This window comes from Misgurnus anguillicaudatus, chromosome 11 (genome assembly GCF_027580225.2).
Source record: "Misgurnus anguillicaudatus chromosome 11, ASM2758022v2, whole genome shotgun sequence".
Taxonomy (NCBI): Eukaryota; Metazoa; Chordata; class Actinopteri; order Cypriniformes; family Cobitidae; genus Misgurnus; species Misgurnus anguillicaudatus.
The window spans coordinates 7,245,626-7,273,045 of record NC_073347.2 but is presented as its reverse complement, the minus strand read 5'-3'; the positions used below and the strand labels follow the sequence as shown (position 1 = coordinate 7,273,045).

General features: G+C 40.5%; 1 protein-coding gene across 7 annotated transcripts in view; it reads right to left on the bottom strand.

Annotated features, from left to right (window-relative positions):
* Positions 1 to 27,420, bottom strand: part of meis1b (Meis homeobox 1 b) — a 266,383-nt gene that overhangs the window by 28,764 nt on the left and 210,199 nt on the right. For 6 of the 7 annotated variants that reach the window (XM_073872930.1, XM_073872933.1, XM_073872934.1 and 3 more), the window contains 7 exons: positions 26,349 to 26,569; positions 25,146 to 25,287; positions 24,925 to 24,975; positions 24,456 to 24,506; positions 23,365 to 23,511; positions 15,256 to 15,367; positions 1,071 to 1,216 (listed from right to left, as the gene is read on the bottom strand). In XM_073872930.1, the coding sequence (XP_073729031.1) occupies positions 1,071 to 1,216; positions 15,256 to 15,367; positions 23,365 to 23,511; positions 24,456 to 24,506; positions 24,925 to 24,975; positions 25,146 to 25,287; positions 26,349 to 26,545 (846 nt within the window). In that variant the 5' untranslated portion in view covers positions 26,546 to 26,569. Of the gene's footprint in view, positions 1 to 1,070; positions 1,217 to 15,255; positions 15,368 to 23,364; positions 23,512 to 24,455; positions 24,507 to 24,924; positions 24,976 to 25,145; positions 25,288 to 26,348; positions 26,571 to 27,420 lie in introns of all 7 variants that reach the window. The other variant, XM_073872929.1, reaches the window with a different exon arrangement.

Genomic DNA, 27,420 nt, shown 5'->3' with positions numbered 1-27,420 from the left:
TGAAGGTTCTGGGGGGCTCGGGTCTAGTTTCTGTGCCACAGATGTGGGAATGGGGAGTGAGCATGTGGGGGCTTTTGGCACTGATCAAATGGGCTCCCTTTTGGTTAGAAACACATTTCCTTTCAACACCTAAAAACACACATTGCCGGCCCCTAATAGCTGCTTCAGCCCACAATCATAAAGCGAACCACGTACAGATTAAAAGCTTACGTAATATGTGCATTGAAAATACACCTATGTGAACATTTCACTGTCTTTAATTATGATGCATTATTATGAGTTGTACAGATGATCAGAGTGTATGCATGTGTGTTTACAAGACTTGCAGAAGTGTGTTAAGTCAAAAACAATGGTAGATGTGTGGAGATAAGTGGTGTCTTGACAGCACTCAGATTACTTTGTGGTAAATGAAATAGAGGAAGTGAAATCCATCAAAGCGAAAGGAAGAGTCAACCACATCAATGGCCCCTGCTGCTCTATCACTTCTTTATGGCAGGTGTGGACAGCCACAGTAAGAAAGCTAACCGCCAGGTTTAAAAGCACACGCATACCTCACTTACTGTATATTGACACTTATGTATGAATGTCATTGTTTTCACTTTTCTTGACATTTTAAAAATTACTTGAAAACATGTGATTTCACTTGTGCATGTGATTTCTGTAATAGATATCCTCCCAGTTTAATCATTAGTTATGTAATACAAAGACATTCATACTTGCAGGTCATATTTGGTGCCATAATGGCCTTCCTTATGACATTTTGAGCGGTGCAGTTATCGTTAATATGGATTGACACACATTTAGGGAGAATTCCTAAAACTGCACAAATACCAGCAGGAAAGAAAGGAAAATGGTGGCTTACTTCTGTAACACATATCTCTGCTATCTTTAGCTGGAGGCTGTTTTTTCTTGGCTTAACTTATCGAGTGTATGCGGTTAAGGCTAAGGAAGATAAAGTGAATGTGTGTGTTTGAGGGAGCCATTTCGCTCGCTTGAAATACAACTTGCAGTGTTGGCTGTACCAGACTGAAAGTTGCAGAATGAGAAAGGAATAGCAGTCATGGACTCACTGTCAAATGCTGAAAGAGCCATGCCCTCATGATGTTGGTCGCCACTTTAGGGAAGATACCACGTTTTTTATTCCGCTTTTTCTCCTTGTCGGGGTCGTCGTCATCTCCTGTGCTGGGCGATGCCACGCTGTTGTCCAGCCCATCACCTATCAAAACACACAATACACATTTTTGATACAGCTCCTAATCACTAACCGAAGCCCTGTTTTTGCATATGTAAGACGAATGAGCAATACATATTCTATTACACTACTAAAGTAATATAGTCATATGCCTTTGGTGATCAGATGTTAAAGTAAGGTGTGCACTGGCACACAGAAAGGGCTTGCAACACGGTAAGCTGGTGACAATGGCGCTTCAATACATCTTTGAAGCCTCACATCTGAATGCATTCATTTTTAATACTTTTATAAATAACCCCCCTTCTCATCCCCCACAAAATGCTTTAAAAGCCAGAAAGAAGGAGCACAATCGACTTGTAAGGTCGCATTTCCCCCCTGCCTTCAACACAGTGAGTCACCAAAGAATTCAGAATGACAGAGAGATTTAGTCTTCATTATCCCAGGAAAATATTGATTGAAGCTCGCCCCGGTGCCTTTTTACCTTAGGTGGGGGAGTTACACGCTATAAAAAATGGAATAGGGTGAATATGGCTGCTGCACAAAACAGCTGCTTTTCAAAGCAATGCATTTTAATAACAATGCTGCATGGGTGCTCGCATCAACCTGTGGGTGCTCGATAAGGCTTCATTATGGGCATTTCCACATACCAGAGAAGAGTAGATGGCTTACACATCCTTTTCAGCTTCCTATTTGCTTGTGTACGCAGATATTATTCAGATCGTTGGCATTCTCCACCAATGTGAATCAAACATTCCAGTGAGAAGACTTTTGTTAATTGTTATTATGAATCTGCGATTCAGATAATCATAGCCACATAATAGAAACACAAGCATGGTAAACAAACTGCAAACTGCTGGGGTTTCAATAGCGGAGGTGCGGGAATGAAGAAAGTAACTTATTGATTACGTACAAAGTACTCCCAAAAGCCTCTGCGCTATTCGTAGGGAGAGATTATGGCGGGTTAACTCCTTCTCTCATCGTAGCTTTCAGCCGGCGACATAAGGCACCTGTATCATTGATAATTAATGGAAACGTCTGCAGTAATCCGGTCGGAGATAATTTTTTCTTCCCAGCTTCGTGCATCAATAGAATAATCAAGGGTCTAAAAGAGTCTTTGCTCCCCATTACCTCAGGCAAAAGAATTCCTGAAAGCATGCCTTGCGGGCACCTGAATTATATACGCCATTAGGAGAGCGAAGGCTTTCTACATTCCATATAAAACACTCCGCCAACCCTCTCCGCCTAGCAGAGAAGCACCAGAAAAGGCTGAGACTTTTTAAGTGAAGACTTATGTAGATCCGGAGTGTTTGGCTTTTAGACAAGGGCACTTTCCTTTAGTCCTTTACTTGCTGAGAATCTGACCAGAGTCAAATCGCCCTCCCCCAACACATGCAAACTTGAAAAGAAAACACACACTATAGGACGTCAAAGGCAAGTTTCGATTACATCATTAACTTGGGCCAAAAACAGCCCTGGCTTAAAGAGCAGTTTATCTTCCTACTGTTTTTAGGCAAATACAACTTCCCATCTCCCATTTGGGAAGGCAATATCACCGCTGGTTTGTAATCTAAGACACCATTTTCATTAGTAGCAAATGCTCCAAATCCGGTGTAAAGACCGGTTCGTGTTCAGCAAAGCCTAAAATAATAAACCAAGGGCTTGTCCCATGCGAGTTAACAAAACAGAAGCAAACACTGGATATCAGGTCAGAGGGGGAAGAGAAAAGGGGGGGTAAAAACAGAGGACAGGGCAATCTGAGTGATGTCTGAGGTAACTGTTGCAAGTGCGTTCTCTTGAGCTTTTAACTTCCGCCTCATTTTTTTAACCCCCTTCCCCAATAGTTTTCCTGAAAAACTGACCTCTATAGGCCTAGACCTTCAAGGCTAATGAGGGGAAAAAAAGCTGTGAATTTTATTTATATTTTAAATGCAATTTGATATTGATTTATTTCTAAGTATGGGTTTGGTATTTAAGTATTTTGGTTAATAATAAGCAAAAAGCAAGCAGTTATTGAGCATGTGCCTTAATAATTGGTGTCTTTACTACGATTCACAACGAGATTATTACAATGAGCTTTCAGGTTGGATTTGCAATTAGCGTAAATATAAGTACATAGTTTACTTGTAATTTTATGTTATGAACATAGATGTCGATAGTGAGGCAAACGTTGCAGATTGCAGTTTTAAATTGATCTTAACCATTTTGTCCAATTATGTCATTTCCAACCACACATTCTCTGTCCAAAACCCCATCTCTTAAATCTGCAATTCCAGGATTGGGATTCCCAAGGAAACAGAATTGCTTATTGGCCAAACAGGAATCGGGTGATTCCATAAATTCTATTTTCTGTTTACCGAGCCTAGTGCTGTTACAAAGACAGGTGTGATTTCTCAAGACACCCATCTCTCCAGAATAGTCGGACATTCTTACCACTGTCAATTTTATTGCCATTTCCATTTTCTACGTGATTTAATACAAATCCACATGAGTACAGTCAGATGCTAATTTCACCTCTATTTTAGTACCGCCATGTCAACGCAGCCTTATGGCAGCCCCTGTTTGTGTCAAAATGTCAGCCCATCGCCGAGCTTCCACGCTCTTCCCGCACCGAATAAAGACGAACGATGGCGGCGAGTCTGAAAAGGTGGAAATAATCATAAAAATGATGCTAGTCCATAAACAAGCTCACAGCCTCATTAGTCCAGCAGCAGGCTCCACGGGCAGATTTATGCGCCTTTTCGCTGATGCCATGAGGAAATGCCACGGGCGAACTTTGGCCAACTGCTAATGGGTTATGACAGCGTCTTAGCAACTAGCGCGGAGGGGAGGGGTGCGGTCCGGTTCGCCATTGACAGAGAGAGAAAATGTCATCTCATCTGGCCATGTGTGGTGGAGTCTATGCAGCAATTAGAGAGCAGGCCAGTGACTGGAGCAGGCCAGAGGCTGAGGAGGATGCCCCGCGGCTAACCAGGGAGAGAATTTTTTATGACCCCCTCGTACGCACGCGCACACACATTCACGTGTGAAAACAGCCCATGATGCTCTAGCAGCCAGGCTGCTGCTGCTAAAATCAGGTTAGCTCCTAACATGCCTTTGTCAGCCAGCTCTTCTGATTGGTTCATCCGTTCCGTCTCAATACCTGCTCTTTCCAGCTGTCTCTCTATCTCTTCCACTCTGTCTTACTCAAGGCGGTCTCTGACATTATCAGAAAGATGTGGGCTAATCTGTTATGATCCGATTACTCAAAAAGGGCACTACCTGGTTCTTCTGCCTTGTGTGTACGCGACTCCAAAGTGTCAGCCATTTTTCTTGATGGTTTACAAATTAGCAGAGGGGCACTTCCGATCCATCAAGCACATTGACGCGTCACAATGTCAAACGTTCATTTATGTGCTATGAGAAAGACGTGACTTTAGATTACGTAAGCGTATGCTAGTTAGTGCGCGTTTGGTGCTAAAGCTTGTAAAGCTAATTGATCAAGGAAGGTTTTTAGGTTATGGGTGAAATTGCCAAAATCTGTTTGCCTCAATAGGTTGCATTTGCGATGGGTCTCTATGTTTGTCTGAGCAACAGCATAGTGTTTCAGACTTGTTAGGAAAAATGACTTTTTGCTATTCTGTTTGGTGCTCCAAGCACCACAGAAATTACACCCATCACTATTAGGAGTGATGATGAAAAAAGCAGCATGCTAGCATTGCATGCTGGGAACCAGAATCCAAAGCACAACATATGGGGGTTGATCAGCTATGCTGTTTTTTCATCAGTTAATTTTAATATGCAAGCCAAGAGTTATAAGTCAATTTGTCATAGCTCACATCGTACAGCTTCTTGCCCTTTAAAACAATTTTAAGAAGTGTTTTGACAAAATTTTATTGGCCATGGCCTGATGGATGGGGCCAAGCTGTAGAAACAGATTGTCTTTTGCTTTACACCACATTTGGTCCATGGATGATTTCTAGAGCACCTCTGGCCTTTCCCCGCAGAGGGAGTCAGGTGACCTGTGTTGGTCTCTCACTCTCCCTTAACATTTAAGCACACACACATATGACTGGCTCTACTGGTCCAGGTTTTAAGGGACCGCCATCCGCCTTCTATTCACTATGCACACATTCACACACGTTCACACACTCTTCGTTCTCTGAAACACACACACACACACACACACACACACACACATAGTTGCACATAAAGAGAGCGAGGGAAAGAGAAGAGGGGAGGGTCGAGGAAGAAAAGATAAAGCTGGGTTCATTGTATTCAGGCCATTCACATGGTTAGAATGGACCAGGCTGCGGGGGTTCCCTTTGCATGGGTCACAAGCGCCTCCCACCTCAAAATATTCCGAACATGCAGGAATTCCTGCGGTATGATTCCCAACAAGAGACACTCAGAGTTGCAGTGAGTTTGCTGTGCACGCAGTGCCCCACCATGCATTTTCTGTTCCTAAAATACATACAAACATTAGTAGCGGTCTGCTGACTGCAATCACTTGCTCTTCTACAGAAATATGCCAAGAAATTCTGGTTTCTTAAGATATAAATATAAAAGCACAGGGCTTAATGAGATGCGACATGGCGGCAATATGGCAGATCTCTTTAGATATGTTTGCCTCTTTGAGATCTCATTGCTTTTGTGATGTGAAATTGCCTTGCACAGCTGTGCATATTTGTATTTACACTCAACTTCCTAAGATAAATACGTTTTCGATTTGTAATTACGAAGGAAAAAAATTGCACTGTAAATAGGAATCCATGGAGAGTCATAATTAAAATACATAATTACCCAGGATTCATTTTAAATAATGACAGTTTTAAATAACTGCAGGCATCTTAAATAATGACACTGTTTTTTTTCATGCATACAGTATGATGACAGTGACAGATCTGTAAGTCATAATTTGGGGGAAAAGAATGTAATTTTAAGTCTTTCAGCCGTACCTCATGCGTCTCTGTCATTGCCTCGCAGCAGGGCTAACTGAGAGGGTAATAAGTGCATAATGTTTCTCATATTCAGTGCTGTAATGCCTCTAATTAAAGTTGAGTCACCCTAGCTGAGAGCTCCTCATGCATATTCCCAGGTCTCCAGGATCAGGCCGTTGACATACCCACAGGTGATGGCAAAAATGTCACTGCAAATGTTACGTCTCGCTTTCGTCCGTGTCTGTGTAGGGGTCACTTCCACTGAAGCCCCCGACACGTTGGAAAGCGTACTGGGGCCCAGGGGCACAAACACAGCATTAAAACTGCGGTCGCTCTCTCACTCTTCACCCCCCACCCTTTCCATTCTTCCTTCGGCCTGTGTGTCGAGGGGGAAAATGGTCAAATGAAAGTGTAGGGCCCCGAGTTTACCCTTTCATGTCGAGCACTTTTACTGTGTAACTATTGATTTTTCTCCTTTGTAATTTTTTTTAATCTGAAGATATAAGGCGGGCAGAAAGGCAGGCTGGGAAGGTTCAAACGGGAACACTTTAAGAGCCCTCTGATTCCACCGAGGCAACACACACACACACTCACAAAGAGTAAAAGAGTATACTCTCTCTCTCTCTTGCTCATTCACTCACTCTCTCAGACAGCTTTTGACACCTTCTCCAGGGCCAGCTTTGTTCGATATCCAGGCAGACCGGATGGCTGAGAGGAGTGTTTTTAAAAAAAAAACGTACATGACTCGCAACAAAGGCTAAGAGCTCTTGCTGGCTCGCAACAACGGCACTACTGCAGTAATTTCCCTGGAATTTAAGTCATCTTCCAAAGGATGCTTACGAACCTCTTGTTTTCTCCAGATGAGCCTTAAACAATATACTGTACACACACCCTAATAAAGACATGAAACGCGTTTCCCTGACTTTTGATATCGGTTAGAGAACAAGGCCTATCGTTTAGAAACAAACGCTGTCTTTTCTATTGTTCCTCATGGTGCATTTTGGTAATGAGCGAAACTGTACCGAGGCCGCCTGGTTAACTGCGGCAGTCTTCATTATTGGCTTCTGGCAGATAATTTTCCACATGGCGGCTATCTAAATGACACAGGCTGAGATAAGTGCTCTAATGCACAGGGATTTTCCCCAACCGCTGCGTATCACCATCCATTGGGCTGAAGTACAGTAGATAATACGAGGGTATTTCGCTACTAATAATAGCCTGCTTGGCTTCTCCTGCGCTTGTTAAACAAAGTTAACATGGAGAGCGAATTGTATGGAAGAATTACACATGATGAGCCCTACTTATAAAGAAAAGGGGTGGCGCTGTTATGACTATAAAGACGGGGGTAAAATTAAGTCATCCAAAAGGATGAACTGTAACATCAGGGGGCTTTCTGCATTTGCTAGGCTACTCGGTGTTTAAAGCGGCAGTTCAATTATGCCTATAAAAGCTGCATTGAGTTAAAAGAACATCTTCGCTTAACCAAGGAAGCATTACTGTTAACCCTCAGTAATGCTTCCTTGGTTGCTTGGCTGGCATGTGGGTCGCCACCTTTTCTTATCGGCATTCCCAAGCCTATTACTAGTGACTATCCTTAGCTGTGACATCAAGGGCAGCAACCTTAAGACAAAGAAAAATACATAATACCATGTTAATAACAATGTAATTACATAATCTACCAGTAGGGGCTTACTGGATCATGCTAAATAGGCAAACGCTGACCCCTTGGTTATGTTTTGACATGATAGATGTTTAGATTGATGAACTGTTACTTCAGGGGGCTTTTCTGTTTTTGATAGTAAGCCCCTCACTCAAAGTGGAAGATCAATTATGCCTATAGATATGAAGTATCGAGTATAACAAAGGCCTCCGAAAGGCCACAGGAAGTGGAGCAGAGGGAATGTGAGGGAATTGTAGTTCTATCAGCTTGGGGTGAAGCGGAGAGATAAGGCTCAGGGCTGGAAGTGACGGAAACAGAGCTGGGCTGAACTTCTGCTTCCTGACAGCAACAGAGCAGTGGCGGCTGGACGTGGGCGATACCAATACAACTCGACTGTACACTCCTTTATTGAGACAACAAAACACACATATATTCACAAAGAGCACGGACCACTCATGGGACTTTTTTAGTCAAAACGTATACAATTTTAAATTATCCACACGGGAATCTTTCTGGTTCCTGCCATTCTTTGGCTTTTTCAGGCTCCCAGGGCACGACTGGTGATTGGGTTACTGCTCGCAAAAAACCCATGCATGCATGCATGCATGCACACACATGCATTTACTCTCTCTCAAGCGCACATTAAAGCAAACACTCCCTCTCTCCATACACATACACACCCTTTAAAGCATACACACTTTTGTTTGTTTGTTATCTTTCTTTCACTCCTTAAATCTTTTAAAAAAAAAACGCTTGAGGAGGTCTTTATCTTTCCCCCTAAATCTCTTCAGCAGGTATCCATGTCAAAAGAGCAGGGCTGGGCTCTGGGAGGGGATTGTTTAGTAAGGGTCAGTCCCGGGTCAAGCTTTCGGTCTGTTGTTAACACAGCCCTCCCCCCGAACCTTTTTGCACCGTTCTCCATCTGCACACACCTCCGTTCACCACCACTCCAAACCTCCAGCACCCCAGCAAATAATCCCTTACTGTGAGCGGCCTCTGGTGACAAATACAAAGGTCAAATAGCTTTAGCACACAGTGCAGTGGAAGCCAAATTCCCCAAATATGGAGCTTTGCTGGTGTTTGTTCGCATGAAATTGGCTTTCTGGGGTGTCGTCTCCAAACAGGCTTGGTAAATTCTTTCGTTCTTTGTTAGGCTTCATGCTTTAAGAGTCTTTGTGATGGTGGCTCTGACGGGTTGATATTGAATGATTTTAAGTCGAGCAGTAAAAAATTCATTCTGTTTCAACTGTGTCAATTTCCAAGTCAACGAAAAGCAACAATCAAACATATGCACATACCAAACAATCTAAAGAAAGTCAATAAATGTTGTGAGTAACGCATATGAAAAAGAAAGCAAACCGGTCCTTAAAAAAACATGATTTGGCCTGTTACCAAACCTATCCTCATCATATCTCTTATGCTTATGCTCGCATGCCGTTGTAACAGTCCCAGGACCTCACACGCATAGTCTCAGTTGCTATCGGCAGGAAAATATTCCTCATGCAGTATTATCGGCAGGGCAGCATATGGCAAACTAGCAGCAGGCCACACATCCTCATCCTCTTTGGAAGCTAAAATTAGCACAATACTGTTTGTGGCTTTAAGCTGGACTCAAACCCACTGTGATACCGCTAATAAAAAAGGATGGCCTCCTGCTTACAAAAAGAATGTACATCCCTCCAGATCATGGATGGATTATCCTGCCGAGATAATGTTTTGTCCTGTAATTGCTTGTTGTAAACTAAATATTCATTGTGACCAAGTAAACTGTCTCTTACAGGTCAACAAGGATACAGTAAAAACTGAAAATTCCCGATCTTGCTAGTGGATAATCTCTTTAGCAAAGGCTTAAATAAACTAAAGATGAGTACACATCACACAGCCAAACAAAAGTCTTAATGCCTGTTTGTTTACTGTCACTCAGTGTTCCTCAAACTCCTTTCTTAACTTCCCCCTCTCCATTCCTCCCTTTCCATTCTCTTCCTCTCTGCCTCCCCACCGTGGCCTTCTTGCCCTTTCTATCAGGCGAGCCAAGCGGTGATAGCATATCTCTTTGGGTGATATCAGCTCTTTCCTGAAAACTTGGATATGCTGTATCTGATGGACGCCCGGTGGGGCCGTGCGTCTCCTCCCGGGCCGTGCCGAGTAATGTTCACTCAGGTCTTCTGCAGCCAGACCTAATGCATTGTGACACGTCAGTGATGAGCCGCACTGATTTCTGTCAAATTCACATGAACCTCTACGACACAGATCTGATGACGGGGCACATCGTGGGGATTTTTAAAATGGGGCCAAGGGCTTTTCCAGCCATTAGGACGAGATCTAGGGAAGGATTGTGCAACAAACCTGACCCCTCTCACCACCAATGACCATGCATCTGGCAAATCAACTATGAATAAAAAAAACATGTTGTAACCTTAAAAATAGCTTTTGGGTACAGTTTGATCTCTCCTCTACTCATTGCTGCAATCAATATTCTGATCATGGTAACATTTCATTAGTTGCATGAATAATCTGATTTTACAGTAATGATTATATAACATTTAGCTTGCTGACCGAAACGTCTAATGAAGAGAGAAAAAGGAATAAAAGTTTTCGATCTCAAAGTTTAATACCATGCAAGCAGAAGAGCAATGATGACAGTTAGTCGCTGTGAAGGGGATATTTAGCAAACACCAAAAATCTGGTTTTGGCAAGAAATAAAGGATTGGTTAAGAAGGACTTCCTGTATACATGGAGACAGATGCAAAGTGTCTACATCAATACACCACAATTATAGCATTTGATCTAAATATACCATATGCTCCCCACTTAAAACTGAACATCACATAGCAAATGAGTCCTGCCCAAACCTCTCTCTCTCTCTTTGGGACAAAACAACCGAAAAACAACCTAAAAGGTAAAGTGTGTAATTTATGCACCAAAAAAACTGAATCTCAAAAATAACGACAAAGTTTCAAACACTCCGTCTTCCATTGCTATTTAAACAGACATATTGGGTCCCCAATTCAAAGCATTTGTTTGAGTGCAGCAATGACAGACTTTAGGATGATGAGGACTGTCTTTACAACAAGATGAAATGCAAATTTATCATGTAAAACTGAGCTGTAATATAGCTGAATGGAAAAATACAACCAAGAGCGGACGAGAAAGATGTCAACAGCACTACAGGCAGCGATTTCCTGAGTACACACGGTCAATGTGGGGAAGGGGCCAAAGAAGAGAAGTACTTCAGGAGTAGTTAAATCCCAGAGCAAACAGAGGAGCAAACACAACAGTGACACTTTATCATACCAGCTTTATGAGTATTATCTGCTCAGAGACAAGGTGCTCATTTAGGCTATGAAAGCAGGTTTAAGGCAATGATTAGAAAAGCAGAAGAAACAGCTGATATATGGCAAGCGAAGGGTGGGGTGTTTGCCTGCACCCTCGCTTTTCACTTTCCTTGTTCCCACATGACATCAGCCTAATCCCAAAGGCAAACTGCCCCTCGCTGTGGGAACCAGTGCTGTTTCCCCTTTTCGCCATGGGACCACTAAGCATACACATGGTCTTATCAGGAGCTGGGCCATAAAGCCATTGGCGGCGATCGTTTTCGGAGAAACAAGTGGTAGCTTGTTGGTTGTGGCATCACTGCTGAGATTCACTGAGGTCATAAACATGTCAGTGTTCGGATTGGACGCCGCATCGCTCCCCTAGGTAACCTAACAAAACTTGCATGCGTCTTCTGAGAACACTGCCCTATCCGTGTCCCTCAACGCTATCTCCATGACTTTGTGCAATGGCTAAATTTAGCCATTTGTGGGCACGATGTGAAATTCACAAGTGCATTGTGCATAAGGGCTTGGAAGAGAACATGATGTGCCGTGCGAAATAAAAACTGCTTTTTGATATTGCAGTTCCTGTGAAACATGTGCGTTCCCAAACACTTGCACTTACTAAAAACAGCATCTTGCTCTCTTTCCTGTGTTCCTTTATCCCTCTTCCTTTATTCTCTGCTCCTTTTGTGTATGTGTGTATGGTTTGATCTGTGATGTGAATGAGAGAGAAACACAGCAGGGGCGGCCCGGGCCGCCCGGTACCGGTCTCAGATCCCTGCGCTATTAAAACCGCGCACCTTTTATCAGCCATTATGCCTCTGATTTAACCAGATTACTCCACCAACGCAGTGGCACTGATACACAGGCAGCGCGAAGAATGCTCAGCCTCCCCCTCCTGCACGTAACGCTTTTGCATACACAGAGGAGAATATAGCAAGGCAGGAACAACCGTTGACTGACTGCACCTGAATGACAACACAGAGCTCCCCTAGCTCTTTGAAGCACAACACACATACAGGCACGATAAAAGCACAAAACAAAGTCAAAGATCGAAGGCAACGAGGAATAGAACGGAGAGGCTTCCTCTTAACAGCTCAAAGTGTTCGAGCTAAACAAAGCCAGGACCCTGCTGTAAAATCAAAAAAGAAAGTGATCAGCATTGTAGTGCACTCAGCAATTGAGGAGAGCACTGAAAATAGCGCATGAGAAATGCGAAGGCATGCGGGCACTCGCAGTCAGAGAGGGAGAGAGAAAGGGGGCCGGGTTCTTCCAGTCTGCTGGACAATCGTTCCAATTAACGGGTGACTTTGACAAACACGGGAGGCGGGGTTCGGTGGGCTGATCCAAGCTCTGAGGTTTACTGACATCCTGTCTGCTGGTCCATCTTAGATGCCAGCCAATCGCAGAGCAGATATGGTGGCCGGGAGCCAATGAGAGCTTTGGCTCAGACTGACCTTCAGCAAACTGACCATTAAGTCAATGATGACAACAGCACTCACTGCAATCAATCTAACGGAATAATGATCAGTTTAATGCCATGTAATTTGGTTCAAGCTTCACTCTACACAGACTGAAGTATGTGACTGTGAGACATTCACAGGAAAGTACAGTACAGTACATTTGGGACTGTACATGCACATGCCAAATTGTTTACATATTTGGGTCACCATACACCAGACTGAGCTGTTTACTCTAATGCGACCCATTAGTCAGAATCGGTCAAAGTCGGTTAACTTCTTAACTTGCTTTGAATAACTCACACGAGCTCTCTCCAGCTCCCACAGTCGTACAGCGGTACAGTATTTGAGTCCACATATCTGCATGTAAATTTATGCAGACAATAACAAGAGCCTCACAGGAACTATTTGACTTGGCACACATGGGGCCGTTCGCAAATGGGTCCTGGTAATTGCTGATACATATCTGACTTCTGTAGTCATCACCTTGTTCCTGGACCCTTTGATGAGGTAGAGGAAACCTAAAGCCTTTCAAAACACTCAGCGTGATCTCTGTGTGTGAGAGAGTGTCATTTTCCATGCGCCCTGCCCCTTTTTTGGTAGGGGTTGAGAGCGCTTGCGTTCCAGCTGCAGCCCAAGGGTGTCTCTTTTAATCTTGGGCGGGCTCCGGTCTCGCCAAAAGTCCGGAGTGCGCGATAGTCAACAGTCAGAAACTCGGAGGCCGCAATAATGAATTGTTTTCTTTGTACTCTCCGAGGCTGGACGCTCAGAAAAAGATGGCTTTAAGATACAGTTCCAGAATATGTCCCCTGAGAGAGCAGCTGTTAAACAAGGCGTGTACGTTCAAGCACCATCCAAACGGCTTCACTAATAGCCAGGGTCTAATTAGAGATGGGTCGGACTGCGTCTCTGCTTGACTCCGCTAAGAAAGTTTCTGTTTTGCACAGAGAGGGAGGAGTGCCCACCACCCCCTCCCTTAATGGTGCAGAGTCATGAGCAGGAAAATGCTTTCATGAGACTAAGATGATATTTAGGTGCGGTATGGAAAACATGGTGTGGATGGTAACCACTAGAACCATCAGCGATGGTGCCAATCTATGCATTGATGGGTAACAGATGTACAATGCAATGCACTTGGGCATAGCATAACATTTGTCATGATCAAGTGACACTACTATAAAGGGCATTCCCTTCTCGTATTTAACACAATACTTTCAATAATACACTGTAGCGGATATAAGACCTTTCTTTTCTGTTTATTAGTTTAGGGTAAAGGGAGTCATGTAGCTCAGCTAGTAGAGCACTGCATTAGAATAGCAAAGGTCATGGGTTTGATTCCTGTGAAACATACATACTCATAAAAAATGTATACCTCAAAAGTCGCTTTGGATAAAAGCGCTTTCCAAACGTGTGAATGTAAATAAGATGTGCTGGCAGATAGCCAGAAAGCAAATAATGCACTGAAATGATAATAAATGAAAAGCAGGTTGAAGCAAAAGAGAGACAGAGTTTGGGAAAGAGATACTTGGCCAACAGGAAAATTGTGACTTTACTGGGATATTAAAACGACTCGTTACAGAGCATGCTAAGGACACACATCACTAACCCGCCATCACTGCTTGGGTCCCATTGGCCCCATTTTTACTACTACACAACAAAACAAACACCCATCCAAAACACAGGGGTTGAGCACAGGGGAACATGAAGAGAGGCAGGGGACATTAAAAGCCTGGCGATAATTGGAAGTATGTGAAAAATGACGTGTCACTTTGGTCAATAAAGAGCAAAGGTCACCGCATGCAGGAGCCCAAACTCGGCACAAAATGTGCTCATTAAGACGTCCAATCAGAGTGTGGCGAGCAACCCGGGCTATTAGTCATCAGCCATCTGACCGACCTCTCTCGCTCTCCTCGGTGGAGGGAGAAAACCGGCGCTGGTTTATAAATCGTTGCTCAGTCATCTGGAACATAATATGGTCCTTTCTGCTCTCATCCTACTTTGCCTGCTGGCTGTGCAACCCTCAAACTGCTGCCTTGACATCCCTTTCAATAATAAATGAAGTTGCTTTTTGCAACCGGTTTGTTTGAAACCCTCCTCCACTCCTCTGTCCAGCACCTCCCACGCCTTCAGTCATTGGCTGGACCGCATACATAGCCAATCACATCACAGAACGGCTGATTCTGCTTACGGTTTGAGTTTCTTTGACATGAGGCGAGTGAAGTTGGCTTTTCTTTGAGAGGGAAATCCTAACAAGAGGATATTCAAGCTTTTTTGAGGATTTTAGATATGTACAATTCTCTAATCACTCTGGGACTAGAAAGCGGTTCTGTTAGACTGTCATCACCAGTGGCTTTTCTAAGACAACCTGTCCAGATGAACCCGGAGGAGGACTCATTAATTCAGACTTATCACAACCAGCTGATTGACCTAAGCCACATCACCCCGAAACATCTGCTTTAACTCATTTATTCATGCACATAGCTTGAAGTTTACCAAAGCTGGATATATTTGTTCTGTTGAAGAAACACTTAATTGCCTTGATAGATGTGTTGTTGTTTCATTTGACAATCTCTAAACTCAATTTTATATTGGTTTATCTACATATTTGCTAAATAGCAGTGCTAAGCAAAATAATGTAGACGTGTAAAGGTGCAATAAAGACTACTAATTGTCATTGTTTCTTTAACATACCGGTTTAAGGGTGCCTTACCTTGCTCGCTGCTGTTGTCACCGCTGTGTGATGTGTGTCCTCCGCTGGACGGTCCCGGTGTGCCTCCAGAGCGCGTGGAAGCTGTATCATCATGGTCTCTGTTCCATGAGGTCTGCACAGTAAGAAAGAGAGAAAGAGAGAGAATAAGTACCACAATCAGGCATTAGATCACAGGAAAACATGCACACACTGAAGTTACAACGACAACCAGCCATATCAGATGTTCCTCATTTTGTTGTTTTTTGGGAGAAAGGCCCTTGCATCGCTCCGCAACCTCACAAGACAATTTAGTCGGTATAGCTGCCATAAGCAATAGATGAAACCTCGTCGCCCAACGCTTTCTCACAGAATATAGCGAAACAACTACTGTTAAACATTACAGCACCTTAAATATAACAAATGGTAGACTATAAGTAATAAACTTTGCATTACCCGAGGAAAGATATCCATAGTCAAGAAATAAATATGAAGAATTGTCAATAATCTAAGACAGTGTGTGTGTGTGGCAGCAAAAAGCCTTAACATCTACACGCACCGACTAACTTGCGATCTCTGAATATGACAAGAGCCAGTCAGCCTCTCTTATATCCCAGAGCGAGGCGTGTGTATGTGTGTGTGCGCTCGCCGGCCTAGCGAATCAAAATGAAATCAAATAAGAGCCCATTCTGCTTGAAGATGGAGGTGAAATCCTATTGACAATTAAGCTTAGGTGTATAAAGGGGTAGAAAGTGTCAGCTGTTGGGCGGATGGTATGTGGCAAATGGAGCAGACATGAGGATAAAGAGAAGTGGACCGAACAATGGCGAGCCAGGGCCTGCACACACTCAGCCCCATGCAGCGCCTACTCCTACTATAGAACAAAACAGATGTTGCCTCTTATCACTGGGCGCCTCCACAAAAGTAACATTAGTGTGGGAGGAAAATAAGCTCAGAGATGAAGGCCTCAGCATCCTTTCTGATGTAAAGAGACCAATATTGGCTTTCAGATAAAACTCTTTAGCAGGCCTAGACAGAATCTGCAAAGTTTTCCAGTTTGCATGCTAAATCTACACTGTCAAAAATATGTACCCCAACTTTCTTAAAAAGTACAGCTTCGGACTTAAACAACTCATATTGGTACCAAAGAGAACTTCTTATTGCCTTAATTTCTAGAAGAATCTCTTGACAGAAATGCAAGATAATATACAGAACTATATTATCAGGGGTGTATAAAGACCTTTCATAATGAACCGTTATGCGTTTATTACCTTAGAATGAGACGTTTTTATCTACATACACAGAGGGTCCCCTTACATGGAAGTCGCCATTTTGTTTTGCCATGTTTCTACAGAAGCTCTTTACGGACAAACTTTTTTATTAAGTTGTATCCGGCGATGACATGTTTGTCCTGTGGTGGCTACCGTAGCTTCTCTATGTGTTCCAAAAGCGAGAGGTGAGCCTTTGGTTGCAATTCGCAACTTTGCCACTAGATGCCGCTAAAATTTACACACACTGTAAAAAAAATCCGTAGAAATTACAATGGTATTGCAGCTGGGTTGCCGGTAATTTACAGTAGATTAACATTTATGTTATTTACTGGCAAGAGTCTGTTTAAAGTTAAATAAATTTTAAATATTAACAAGTCTTTATCTTTACAGAATAAAACTATACAATAACAGCCTCATGCAAAGCATTCTGGGAACCAGAAATCATCATCAACCTTTTTCTGTTTTTTGCTTCAGATTTTGTTTCCCAGAATATTTTGCTTGATGCTGTTTTTTTTTTACTCTGTAAAGACAAAGACTTGTAAATGTTTAATGTTCATTTAACTTTGAACAAAATGTTGCCAGTAAAAAACATACATTTAAATCTACAGTAAATTACCGGCAACCCAGCTGCAATTTCTACGGATTTTTTTTACAGTGCACTGCCCCTTTAAAGACACATATTGGTACCAAATGTAGGCTATATAAGGAATAATTGACAACGGGACGATGAATTATAAGAAAATAATTCGGAACGACGCAAAGCGGAGTGTGCATTATTTTCAAATAATTCATTGGCTCGTCATCAATTGTTTCGCTTATACCACGGTTACCACAAACATTGCTCTGGTGCCTACTTTTAAGACATTTTACAAGTTAGGTGTGCGGTTTACACAAAAATAATCAACACCCATAGAACATTTCTCAGCCAATCAAAATGAAGCATTTAACAGACCCGTGGTATAAACATATCTGTCGTATTAGGAACTTTTTAAAGGGTACTGCCACAGTGACAGTTGTGGTACATATTTTAACCATTTTTTTTCTAAAAGTAAACCAAGTAGGATTTAAACAAAATAAAAAGTTTTAAACAGAGCTGGTAGTACAGTCAAAGAAACAAAAATCTGGTAGAAATGAACACCGGGATGTGGAGAACTTTGTGAATGATGGGTGTTTTCCGATTTTGCGGAAACTGCTGATGCACAGATTCCATATAGGCCTGTTCACATACAGTCATGCATAATTTTTAGTAATGGTTTATGTTATTGTATATTATGTTAATGTTTATTTCAGTGTGACAAACATATCGAATACGAAGGCAACTTTTTTAATAAATTTAGCATTAGTCAGAAGTAAATATTAGCAGTTATGTATGCTTCTAATTTTTTACGCTACATTTTTTTGAACAACCCACAAAACACTTTAAGGTCAAATACACATTTCTACGAGTAAAAAAGTGAAATACGAAAAAACAAATGAATGCTGGCTGATTGCTTTGATAGATTTGGCATGACTCTCCTATATGAGGCATAGTAGTGCCAGGCACTGTAGATCTATCTGAAAAAACAAAATCATGTTCAGAAACAGTAAGAAAAAAATGGTGTATTCTGCAGCATACCAAAAGAATGCCGTAAGAGGTAATCTAGAACACATGCCCAGGGAGCAAACAGTTAAAACTGAAATTGCCAGTTTCTACGACTCCTCTTTTTGTAAAAGAAAGAGAAAAAAAATGGAGGGAACTTGTTTATTCAGAGCTTTGTGGAAGAGAATAGTACAGCACCCTGGAGACTGAGAACCCCTGAGCCTCCGCGCCTTTTTAACGCACAACAAATCCCACTTGAAAATATAATTAGAATGAGGAAAATAGCAAACTATTGCATTAACTGTAATTGAACAAAAGAGCAGCAGGGCTTGTGGGAGGCTGACGCTCGGCCCCATGGGAATGGGGGAGGGTCTCGGCCGAGGGTGAGTGACATCTCCAGGGTGCACTCCAGTCTATTTATAACTGCCCCAACAATCCCATCCACCACACATCTAAGAGCTAATTAATAATAAAATAAAATAATAGTAAATCGCAGAGCGGTCCACCCGGAGGAAATGCACAGTAAGAGTAAATATGTTGGTGGAGATGATGTGGATGCGGACGGTTATGGGAGAGACAAGTGCCATGCTGTCCTGCTGCACACAACAACACACTTGATATATTCACTGTCCCTCTAATGAGCTAGCGAGGATTTATTCAGGGATTTTTTTTGGGGTTGCGTCCCCTCCCCCTTTACATTTTCTCATCTCTTGCTTCGTTTCTCTTTCCTTCTTGTGTCCGGTGTAGGATATAGATTAATTCAATGCTTAATTGTTTAGTAAATTCAATTTTCCACGTAGCTTTCGCTAAAGTTCTTAAATCTGCAGTGCGTAGCCCAGGGAGTAGCATTTCTCATCTGCGCCTTTCCTTTTTTTCATTACCATTTTCTTCCTCCACCACTTAATTCGCCATGAAAAGATTTTCCTTGCTGGAAATTCTGATTCTGCTATGATCGGTGAGGCATTCCAATTCATTGCATTTGCATTGTGTTGGGTTTTAGATAGAAGCTCCCTTTCTTTGCACATTATACAAGCACTCGTGCGAAAAATACTGGGCTTTCAATTCATTTATAAAAATCAAGAAAAACGTTTTGGGTTACTGTACATTTACAATTTACAGTGGAAAAACGTTTGTTTACAATTTCGTGCTCTTTTTTTAACACAGACCACCAGTTTCACATTGCACTATTTTTGGTACTGGCTTCATCTAGATAGCACAACTAAATGCAGTAAAAAAAGAGCGAGGGAGAGAAATTTTTATATGCCTCATCAAACGAGGTTAGCGAGGACACTTGAACAAGATCACTCAAATACTCTTTCGGCTCTGTTGGAAAACACTTAGGAAGCACAAGATTCACACATGAGCCTTGCCCAATGAATTAAGACCACAACGAAATCAGGACTCTTGTTTATTTGTTTACTCCAGCTTGTTGATAAGGCTGAGATCCTGCTGAACAGACTATGTGGCTGCTGGTTCAACATTGGGGCTTTTTAGATGAATGCAGGTGGTAATGGCATGCACAAAAACAAAAGTGAAAGAGAGAACGCATCTACCATCCTGTCACCCAAAACTCCTACTTCTTCCATTAGTCTTATGAAGCTAAATAAAGCAAAACTGGGGAGGGGGATAATTGCTGGTTTTAAGTCTAAAGAGAAGGCAGAAGCTTTGAAAATGGCCTGTGGGTAATATCTTGTTTTAGAACCGGTATAGTCGCCCTTAATGTCACTGCAGGATAATCACACATCTATAATTACAAATACTTTCACATCACTGACCATGATGTGCACTTTGAAGTTAAATCCCAAAATTTGCAATTTAAAATACGAAGCATGAACATTGATTATAGTTTTAAACAAATTATTTAAAACGTTTTTTATTGATTTGAAGAGAAACTTAAACAAATAACTTCCAAAATAATACCTTGCATTATATATATATATATATATATATATATATATATATATATATATATATATATATATATATATATATATATATATATATATATTCTGCAAAGAAGCAAACAAAACATAAGTCACATGCTTGCTCTTTATATAACATGTTGAAACATTGACAGCAGCCAAAAATGTCTATAAAAAGAGGGATCTTACTATATTGTGATTAAAGTGCAATAATAATTTCAACATTATCCAAGAAAATAAGCTACACTTAAAAATAATAATTGGTTCTCGTTAACAAACCAAACATTATAATAAAATTAGTTTGTGCAGTTCTGGAAGTTCTTAACCAAGAAAGCTTGAGGACAAGCAACAACAACCAAAAAATTATTCTTAGCAGGGAAATTATTCCATCATTTTAAAATATCCACATTCACTTAAAGGCAGAGCATAAAAACCTTTTGTATCATAAATTAAAGAACATTTCCAAGCAAAAAAAAAATTCTTCTGGGTGGCCTCCTTACAATACTACATCAATAACATTGTTGGCTCTGTAATAACACCCCTAGTTTTAAAATTGGGCCTGAACAAAACAGAAAGGGAAACTGCAGACAGAGAAACTATTCAGCATTTCAATTATTTCAAACCCTCTTCAGGCCGCAAAGAATAAACTAAAGAGCCCTGGAGAAGTGCAGTCTTGAGCACTGCAGAGGTTTCATGGCGTTGACCTTATTAGCAAATGGCAGCGTCTCTCTGCAATTAAACACAACTGTGTATGGAAATGTCCTCAGACTCCTTACGTCCAAGGCGAGCAAAGACGTCATGAAATCACCAAGAGCCAACCAATAGAAAAACAAATCAGAGTCGACGAACAAAAAAGGCAATAAATATACATAAATAAAAAATTAACACATCAATAAGCCGTTTTGTATCAAAATCGATTAAATAATTTCTACAAGAAATTTTAGATCTTTCAAGTCTAATATGAAAAAAGTAATATCACACTTTACATATACTGCTCATTTTTGCATGCATGCATAAGGAATCAATTGCAAGCAATAAATGGATTTATTTGTTTTGTGAAACTGCCTCTACATATTGTTATTCTTATTACTGTAATAATGAAACTAGAATGCAAAATGACTGACACTAAAATGTAAACAAGTTAAACAAATGAAGTCCGTAGGGAAAGGGTTAACTAGTTGCTAACTAGTCCCTCCGCTCGTATGGCACCTGAGGCTCATATGGCCTCGCGTTTATCAGCTCAGCCTACGAGAAAAACAACGCGAATCCAAACTGGCTGGGCCGCATTCACACGAGAGAGAGAGAGAGAGAGAGAGAGAGAGAGAGAGAGAGAGAGAGAGTGCATGTGTGTGTGAGCGCGCGCGCGCGTGTGTGTGTGAGTGAGAGAGAGACTGACTTTTTCACCCCTGAGCTCTGCCCCTTTTTCTGTCCTCTCTATACTTGCAAAACAATGCTAAGCTGGAGTTGAGTTATTATTGATACGATGCTTGGGTGCCCGGACGACGAAAACACAAAAGAGTTTAATCAATTCTATGTATATTTCTGATTTTTTTTAAGCTGCTGTATTCTTGCTGGAATAAATTGGCCTCTGAACAAATGAACCGCCTTCTCCCTCTTGTTAAAATTGCTGAGAATTTGCACAAAGGAGATTTTTTCCCAGTCCAATTCAACTTTATGCCCGAGGGCATATATTAAAAATACATATGGAACGAGATAATGCACGAGCGACGCAAATTCGTTAGGGATGTCACCACACAGTGTAGTCACAAAAATATGAGATGTAAAATGCGTATGGTGCCTAAAGTTAAATGCTTGGTGGAGTTAACTTTTTTGTAAACTAAATTTTATTTTCGATTTTTACATTTTAAAATGGAATTAAACTTTAAAGCTGTTTTTGCTACATACTGTACAAGTAAGTACAAGTCAACCCAACTGTATAATTATAAAATATATAATTATATATAATTTTATTTCAGTCTGCATTAGCCAACTTTTAAAAAGTTGGTGAGCGTACATTAGGGAATCGGACTTTTTATGAAGATGTAAACACCTAATACTAGCCTGATATTTAGGCGTCAGACTTCATCGGGAAAAATATAGGACATGTCTTCATCTTAAAGTCAATTAAAGATCTGAATTCGTGCCCTCGAGCAAAGCATAAATTGCTCTTATCAAGTTATATACCTACGTACCCCATGGGTCTTCATATAAGCCTAATTTATTTCTCTCGCTTAAATTCTTTTTGTTCAAGAATTCATCTATTCAAGAAAGTGCCGTCCGACAGAGTTTGTTAAACTTATAAACACAATTGCTATTTAACGCTGCCTTTGAAATGGGCATATAGGCCTATTATCAGTGCAGATCCGCTCATTAACATAATCATTAATACAGCCGAGATAGAAGAGAGTAAGGCAGCCAAAGGTCGTTTTATTGGAGTCCCTGTTTGGTAATGAATGGGACTGAATTTTCTCTCTCTCTCATATTAAGCTGTTGACCGACGCACTCATTGGAAAGCTACAACTGGTCAATGCTTTATTCAATCACTCAGCCATATGGAAGATGACGGATTTAAATTATTTAGCCTAATCGCTTCATTACGCTTAATGCTGGTGAATCTACAAATCCTCTTAATATGACCACTTAGTTTTTTCTTAACCAGTGTCTGTTCCGTGATTAATATTGTCAATTAAAAAAAAAAACTAAAAGTTTTTTTTTTTTAAATATCTGTTTCGTGAAATATTGAACGCGTAAAATTAAACCACCATAAAAATCTCCAACACAAGCTGCCGCATAATGTAAACGTCACATAGGCACGGAATTACATAGTTTTCCCTAAACATACAGAAAACGGTGTGGTACAGTGCTAGACGAGAGCGCATTGGTTATGCTATTCAAAGCGTCTGGCATAGAATGCTGCGCATAACTAATGCGCGCTCTCGGCTGAGGAAAACACTGACAAGGCAACTAATGAAGCTTAAACAACAGCAGAAAAAACAAAGCACCAAACCCAAAAAGAAGTCTGCTATAGATGCGTCTTCATTTACTCTAAAAGTAACAAATACCACAGACAGTCCAACCATTTCGTTTGATTAAAAAGCAGGCGAGAGAAAAGAAGTGGGAAAGGACTAAATTAAAATCGACAAGAAACAGGTCAAGTTTATGGCAATGCTTTCACGAGCTAATCTCCTCGGGTCAGTTCCGGGATCAAACCTTAATGAAGCAATAATGGGCCATATTATTCAAAAATTTTCAATCCGATGGAATTTAAAAGCCTTAATCATATGCAAATAACTGCGAGGCAGAGAAAGTGACCCAAAAGACGATCTGAATAGCCAGAAAAGAAATTGACTCCTTCACGTACCTGATCAAGGGGCCCCGATGATCTTGTAATTTCTTCACTGTCTGATTTTGATCCTCCTTCTCTGTCGTCTATAACCAAGTCGATGGGCATCTTGCCCTTCAAACAGCTGATGTACCGATGACAGAAATTGTCACAAAGTTCATGTACCTATAGATGCAAAGGGAAGCAGGGAGGAAAAAATCACAAAGGGTCATCACAGCGAGTTGACAAGTGCATACAGAACTGCTATTGACATGGAAAACCTTTCCCAATGGCATTCTCTGATAGCTATCAAACGCATCCAGAATGTGAAATAACTTTACTCTCTCTCAAAATAGAGATATCGCAGAAAATTGACACTGACAAGACGACTCGCGGGCTACACCGTATTCAACACCCGTGTTAAATTCATCTGCTCCCGGGGTTGTGGCCATTAGAGAGATGACCTGCTTGACTGACATTTAAGGTAAACTGTTTAATTTCGTCTAGTTATTTCATTACCACCTCTTTACAAGGAATCATATGGCCTCTTAGGACATTCGGTGACTTTAGGGGAGATTTCTGCATTTATGGCTGAATCCTCAAACTAGCGCGTTGCCGAATTATTTTAGCACACATAACCATAGAGCTTCATGCAAATACGGGAGACTTGTAGCCATTGGTTATACTGTGTATTCAAAACTGTAAAGCTATATGGTTTTGTGATAAATCACTTGATAGGCCCTCTCTTGTCCTGGAAACAGGTGTTGATAAAATTCCACCAAAGTGTATTGCTGATAACAGATAAGCGCGCAAAATGTGCAATCAACATGGGCGACTAAATTTAGGCAATAACAATCGATTGTCAATATTGTGAAATAAATGTAATACAAAATATAATCAACTAGGCCTACATAAAATATAACAAGAGGCGAAGCAGAGAAACCGTGAAATTATCGCTATGAAATATCTGTGCCCGTCGTAGCATGTTGCATTGTAATTAAACTCGGGGAGAAATAGGCAGCATGATTGATTTTGACACTAATTACAAAAGACTAGGAAAATACATTTATGTAGATGAGCCTCACAGGTTTGAAAAAAAGAATCGGCCAGTTGAGGTAAAAAAAAATTACCTTTTCGAGCTCCAAAAGATGAAACCGTAAAACTTGAATGGCTTGTATCATCTGAAAATTTAAAAAAGAAAGAAAAAATGCTTACTATGAATGTTGAGGTTCAAATAAACTTACGGCAATTACAAATAAAATAAGTAATTGACATTCAGTGTGATTTATGAGACAAGCATTGTCTCTATATCGAGACAAACATTGCTATTAAGTCAGATAATATATAATTTATGAAACAATTATCACTTCAGTCTATGTTTTATCGACTGTATATGTGCTTTGAACACGGGTGACACGTCAAAATAACATCAGTAATACTAAACAATAATTTGCACAAAACTTTGGCAAAGAGCAAATAAAAGACCATTGGAAGCCCAATCTTTAAATCTTTTAAAAAGTTTTGATTGAAAAAGCGGCTCTAACAAACTGCAACACAGGCAAATACATCGCAAACTATTTGTAATAATTTTGCACTCACCAAATTATCCAGCTCAGGATTTGATGAAAATAGCGGCTTTTCTGCACGAATCTGAGATCATATGCGTGTAAATAATTCCAAGTTGTCAGGAGAAAAAATAAAACAAGTTATTTAAATACACTAAGTAAAGCATTTTTATGATATAAACGTACAACGTCAACGCAAAAACAATGCAGCAGTAAAACTATGCAAAAACTTTCTACGCAATAAAACTCTCTGACCTGTTTTGCAAACACTGCTATATCCTCATTGAAAGACTCTGACGAACACACATCGCCTCCAGCCACACCGGGCTCTCTAGGTGTGCAAGTGGCTAATTCACATTTCTCAAAAATCAGTGCTAGAAGTGGGAACAGAGGGTGCCTGGAATAAAAACATAAACGACAGATGAAAATTTTAATTAACACATAGCAATAAACTACTCATGGTCGGTTATAAACACGTTATAACAAAAGTTCATATTTAATTAACATATTTGACTTAATGTAAAAAATCATTAGCGCCTCGATAATATGGTTAAGGAATACTTAATACATACTTTACGCCGTTCATCTTTATTAGTTGCGCTTAATATTGTTTAATATGCAAATTGTTATTTAGTACATATTAGTAAAAACAACCGTCAGTGGGCTATGAGTTTAGCTCAACTTAGAATTGCTCATGTTCAGTCTAGGCCAAACATGCAATTTACCCACGGTTCACTTACTCAGTGTATCTCTTGTGTAAATGTTTAGGGACTTATCTAATCCATAATAAATGAGAGTACCTTCTATGGCCTTCTTTTGTTACTAAATTGCTGTTTTGATCGGCAACAGCATTTATATACTGCGTTTTGATGTAAACTATGATCCAGCAGTTTTTGTATGCTAGGCATTTTTTAAACAACTGCGGAAAATAGGGAACTAGTACATCAAGATATATATTTTCATATTTTATGAACACATCACACATGTTGAATATATTCTGTGTAGCGCTAGAAAAGTTTTTAGAATAATTTTCACCAGGGCGGTGTCATTTTGTCTAAACAGTGTATAGTATTTTACACTTGAATAAACTTTATGTACAATCAATTAGATTTTAGTTTCTAAGTTTAATTGAAAGTACTGCAAGTTTAACGGGGGAAATTAGATCTACAGTATTTATACATTTCATTAGAAAAGTTTTAAAGGTTAAATAATGTTAAATATTTTTTAAACTACAGAGAAGATATTATGTCTCATAACACGAAAGGCTAAACAAACATAAAAACAAGCCTGAAACTAAACACAATTATAAATGTAGATAAAATATATAGAGAAAAAGAAGAATCATTCAAGCCGCCTGAAGTTAAACTTCTCAGCATGTGCTTATTTTTTTACCACGGGTCAAATAATGTGTTATTAAAAAAGTAAATCATGAAATATGTTTTGGCCATCCACACGTACCCGTAAATGGCGTCTTTATCTCTTTTTAGGGCGTCATTGACTGATGAGCCCATGCTGGGCGGCATGGCGTTGGCGTGGGCGGTGTGCGGGTACTGGTGGGAGTGAAGCTGCGGCCCGTGATTCAGGTGAACAGCCTGCATGGATCTGGGGCCGTGCGGGTCTCCGTACATCGTGCTCGGGATTCCTACTCCGTCCATCCCATAGTGGGGTATATCTTCGTACTGCACACACACGAAGGGCAACATGTCCATGTTGTCACTTTAATCTCACACAGAACAAATCAATAAAAAGCCTAAACAAAATAAATTATTAGAAGTAGCTAGATCGAGAGTAGATGTACTAAAGATTTCGGCCTTCGACTAAAAATATGAGTTCTCCAAAAATGAAAACAGTATTGCTACATTTGCATGCGAACTGCGTTGATCTTCTAACGTTCTGCGCAAATACACGATTTATTTAATGTTAAAAAGTATAATATGCTTTTAAATTCTGACTGGAGTTGGTTAGACTAAATACAGCGTCGGACACATTCACATTGAGATACAGCTTTGAAATATCACACAGCTACAGTGTCAAGTATGCTGTTGTGCCACATTTCATTAAGTGTATCTTTATTTTCCCAAACTTATAGGGAATATCATATAAGCATGTAGTAGCATGTTAAATTATATTGTTAGGAAACTATGATTGTTAGGAGACTATTAACATATATGCAAAATTTATAATATGCACACAGTTTTACTCTAATTTAATTTAAATAAAAATTCACATACAGCCCACGTGTTAAAACAAACATTTTGGCCAGTCTCTTTAAAATAATTTATGGTGACAATAATCACTGTGATGACATAATATAGCAGGGAAAGTGTAATGAGAAGAAATTATCATTTAAACTCTAAAACTATCAAGGTGCAAGCAAGACAGCAGGGTGCTGCTGTAGTTGCACCATCAAAAGCAAAAGGTCGGTGGGTTGCTATGAAATCTAGTTTCTGGTTGTTTACATTTGATTACAAAAGCAAAGAAAAAGTGGCCAACCAGTAAATGTCAACTTTACAAGTCCCCTTGCACATTC